At 36.2% G+C, this 4,086-nt stretch overlaps 1 protein-coding gene across 1 annotated transcript; it reads right to left on the bottom strand.

Annotated features, from left to right (window-relative positions):
- Positions 1-429: 429 nt before the first annotated feature.
- On the bottom strand, positions 430-3,590 carry LOC132068763 (growth-regulating factor 6-like). The gene is made up of 4 exons (XM_059462457.1): positions 3,271-3,590; positions 2,369-2,750; positions 1,180-1,619; positions 430-1,037 (listed from the first exon to the last, which is right to left on the bottom strand). The coding sequence occupies exons 1-4, from the start codon at positions 3,458-3,460 to the stop codon at positions 1,030-1,032; spliced, it is 1,020 nt and encodes a 339-aa protein (XP_059318440.1). The 5' UTR covers positions 3,461-3,590; the 3' UTR covers positions 430-1,029.
- Between the last annotated feature and the right edge of the window lie 496 nt (positions 3,591-4,086).

The following is a 4,086-nucleotide window of genomic DNA, read 5'->3' as shown; positions in this document are numbered from 1 at the left end:
TTCCATTTGTTTTAAAAACACCTTTGAAACAACATAATTAAAGAAAAGTTCCTCAATTGTTTTAAATTTTTGTAAAAAACCAAAAACTCCTTTTCTAACAATGTCTAATTATAAAATTTTAATTTTTACAAAAAACTTTAAAAAAAAAAAAACCTGGAAAAACATTTTCACCTAATTTTAAAACATAGGTCAAGTCTAAAGGTTACATCTTCCATAGCGGCCAACATAACCTTTTTTCCCTAGTATCCTTAAAGCTCGGTGGCTCCATGTCAGCAATAGACAAAATAACTTATTATCTTAAGTACCTTTGAGATGCTTGCCAAGCCAGAAACATTTGCATGTGCATCAAACAGAAGTAATAACATGATGAAGATATAAACAGCAAAGGACTACATTATACAATATGCACTTCCTAAGATTGCACGCGAGTAAAATGAAACAAGCCAAATGTGTGATCAGGGTTTATGTTATGCAAAACATAGCATCCAAAATATCAACAGGGTCCATTAGTTTAATACTTAGTAAGCAACAAATTAAAAGTGGTCACTGAAAGCAACCACAGAAAACGCCAATGTTCAAGATGTCATCCTTTAATGAATGTGGCAAACCTGGCTCAGCCATTCAAACAATAAAACAAAATAGTGCTAATAAGGAAAGAATACAGTGCAGAACACCAAAATACATGTGACCACTGCCTACTTCTAATTCAAGTACTAGACTGCAAGCCCCACACACTTGCATAAACAAACAAAACAAAACAACAGGAAAATATACCAAGAAATTTTGAGGGCTAGTTGGTGCATGATTTAAAATTTAATCCATAATGAACCTACGTCTGCATTATGCCCTACTTAAATACCAGGCTTTAGTTTGTCATGGAATCAAACTCATAATATACGCCTAACTCACACATCACAATGTTGTGCTCTTATAACGGGACCAAAGCCCTACTGTGTATACGGAATGCTTAGATCGGAAGCATCGGCCCACCAGCTTTTAAGTACTCTTTTGGCCTTTGCTCCACAAAATTTATTTCCCTGCTAAGTAAAGTGCAACTTTAGTGGTCAAAACAGAAATTTTTGCCATTAGCATGTAAATGCTGATGAAAAAGTAATGCAAGTAAATAAAAAATGTAATTCTTATATGGTTAGGCTACTCCATTGTGAAAGAGATACTTACCATTATGGGTGATGAAGAAGTCATGTGAGGAATTGGGTACTGAAATTGAGAGGTGAGTTTTGGAAAGTGGCCCATCCCCAGAATGAAGCCATGAGTGTTTGTTGTCTTGAGGTGGCAATTCGTCAAAGAAATGGTGCATTACTTTCTTGGGTTCTTCTGTATCTATTCTCACAGGCATGTCAGTACTCTTGACTTCATTTCCTAGTGCATAATTATAGTGGTACTGATCTTGTCTTTCTTGTGATTCATTAAGGCTTTGAAGTTGTTGTGAGACAGAGTAATTCCTCTGTTTCAAATGGCCAAGTGGTGAACCCATTGTCAGTTGCCAACTATCATCTTGTATTGAATTAGAACCAGATGAATTTCTCAATGTCCCACTTGAATCTGAGTAAAAAACATGCTTATCAGCTTCCTCCTTCATCCCATGACCATAACTATTTCTGCCGAACATTAGCCCAAAAATCAATCAATTGCATCTCAATTCCAAAGTAGTTGGTATAACAACAAAAATAAATGATATTTTTTAGGAGACAGACATAACACCCTACAATTGCTTCCTTTTTCATTTCATGACAATCTTTTTTATTTTGTCTGCTTCCAAAATATACAAAAAAAAGTGACTATGAACTTCTCATTCATGATCTAATGATCATACGAATCTTATGGCATGTGTTTCGGAAACAATCTCTCTATCTTCAGTGGCGGAGTCAGGAATTGAAGCAAGGAGATTCAAAAACAAAAGGGGTTTAATTAAGCCCTCTTGCACAGGGGCGGATCCACACCATTGGGTGTGAGTTTGCGGGAACCCACAACTTTTATCCGAACCTTGTATTTTTAATGTGAAACCCTTCTAATATATAAGAAATTTGAGCTGAGAACCCAGTAACAACAAACACTACTAGCTGGGAACCCACAAGCTTCAAATCCTGAATCCGCTTATGTTCTTGCACCCCTCATCTTCCATTCATGTCTACCTCCCCGAGATAGGGGTAAGGTCTGCGTACACTCTACTACCCCAGTTACCACCGGGCATGTTGTTGTTGAATCTTTATGGCATGTGTAAAGTCACAAGTACTCTTTTTCAACTTCAACAAACTATTGTCTAAAGGGGCCTAAAGGAGCCTTTGCTATATAATCAAAACCACATTATAAAATGAAATGATGGAAATATATTTTTCAAGATACAAACCTGGAATAAGGACAAGAATCAAAAAGGAACTTGGTATGGTCATGAGATGAGAAACCAATGGAAGAAGAATGTGGATAGTGGGGTTCAGATGATGTTAGACAAGATAAAGAAGTGGGGCTATAATTTGAGTTTTTCTTGATTGATGAGATTGGTATTGCTGTTGGGGGTGTATTAGTAGTAGTAGTTCTTGTTGTTGATGTTGTCATAACTTCCACAGGCTTTCTTGAACGGTTTCTGCCTCTGTGCATGTGTCTTTCACAGTACTTAGAATCTGCATAGGCTTCTTTTGAACACCTCCATTTCTTTCCATCTGTTCTTCTACACCTCCCTGGCTCTGGATCTATTTTCTTCCCAAATCCCAACTGAATACAGTTCCATCCAACTGCAAAAAGAAACAAAACCAAAATTTTATAGTATTAATATCCAAACATATAGAAATCATAGCTATAAAGATCATAGCTTTTGTAACCGTAAAATTATAGCGTCTACGCCTAACTCAACCCAAACCTAGCTCAGAAGGGAAAGATTGTTTAAGTCCATATAAGCAGAAAACCAATTCATGCCCTTGTTCGTATAAGCAAACAACCAGTCCATTTGTATATAGTATCAGAGCCAGGTTCTTTCCTATTTGGGCTCCCGATCCACGCCTCAGTTGAGCCTGGGCGTGAATAGGAGTGTTAGAGTGGGTTAGAGTTTCACATCGGTTGGTGAATAGAGTGGTAGTCTGCTTATATGGACTAGCTTTTGAGGTTAAGTTAGGTCGAAACGCCGTAACTTTAAAGAAGGATTCAACTGAATTGCACCCACATAATCAGAAATCCATTTTTTTTCCAGAAAGATCAAGATTATGCATAAAGATATTGACTTTGGAGAAAAAATGAGAAAGGGGAGTAGAATAGTACCATGTTGGGGTTGTTGGAGGTTGAACTTTAAGGAGAGGGAAGAAGAATCCAAGCTCCTTCTGATAGTGTAGAGAAGATCAGGAGGGACAGGCATTCCAGAGACCATATACTTGTAAATAAGAGCTTGATGTTCAAGTTCTTGCCATTGAGTTGCAGTAAAAGGATATCCACTTCTTGCTGCATTCATCATGGAGACTATTTTGACAAGACAAACTCTTCTTAAGACTTCAAAAAAGCAAGGTAATCCTGAAATAAAAGAGAGCCAACTCCAGAGAGTGTAATTTGAGCAGAGGAGAAAAAGGAATAGGGGTGTTGGTGAATAGCAGAGTTATTGGGGTAGAAATAGTAGGTATATTGAGTTCAAATTTTACTCCGTACACTCCGCACTGTTACAAATAAAAGTCAAATGGTAAAAAACACAATTCAACCATCACCCTTTTTTTTAGTTTCAATCTCAACTATCAATTGTTCTCTTTCTTATTCCAATTATCACTATTTATGTATTAAAATACATCTGGATGAGTAGATGGTGATAATTAAGTTAGAAAAAAGGAACAACCGATAGTTAGCCTAGTTAACTATGATGTAGGTTTTAATATATAGATGATGATAGTTTAGATAAAAAAGGAAATAACTAATGGTTGAATGTGAAACTCGCAAAAAAATAATACTTCAGGTGTGTTTTTTACCATTGACTCTACAAATAATTATCTTTTGTCAAGAATCAACTATAAAGGATTTACAGAGTTGGAGTTAAGTGCGAACTTTTTGATAAGGAGTGATTTTACCCCATATTTGAATTAGTCAGGTTAATAA

Source organism: Lycium ferocissimum, chromosome 8, assembly GCF_029784015.1.
Source record: "Lycium ferocissimum isolate CSIRO_LF1 chromosome 8, AGI_CSIRO_Lferr_CH_V1, whole genome shotgun sequence".
Taxonomy (NCBI): domain Eukaryota; kingdom Viridiplantae; phylum Streptophyta; class Magnoliopsida; order Solanales; family Solanaceae; genus Lycium; species Lycium ferocissimum.
Note: the sequence above shows the minus strand (reverse complement) of the source record. Positions and strands in the feature narration are given on the sequence as shown.

Bases quoted from the DNA above. Each gene is read 5' to 3' on its own strand.
- LOC132068763 (XM_059462457.1), bottom strand. From the start codon at position 3,460: ATGATGAATGCAGCAAGAAGTGGATATCCTTTTACTGCAACTCAATGG. The intron at 2,751-3,270 runs GTACTATTCTAC...TTCTTTTTGCAG, and splicing joins CCTCCAACAACCCCAACATG to TTGGATGGAACTGTATTCAG. The intron at 1,620-2,368 runs GTTTGTATCTTG...AATGTTCGGCAG, and splicing joins GATTCTTGTCCTTATTCCAG to AAATAGTTATGGTCATGGGA.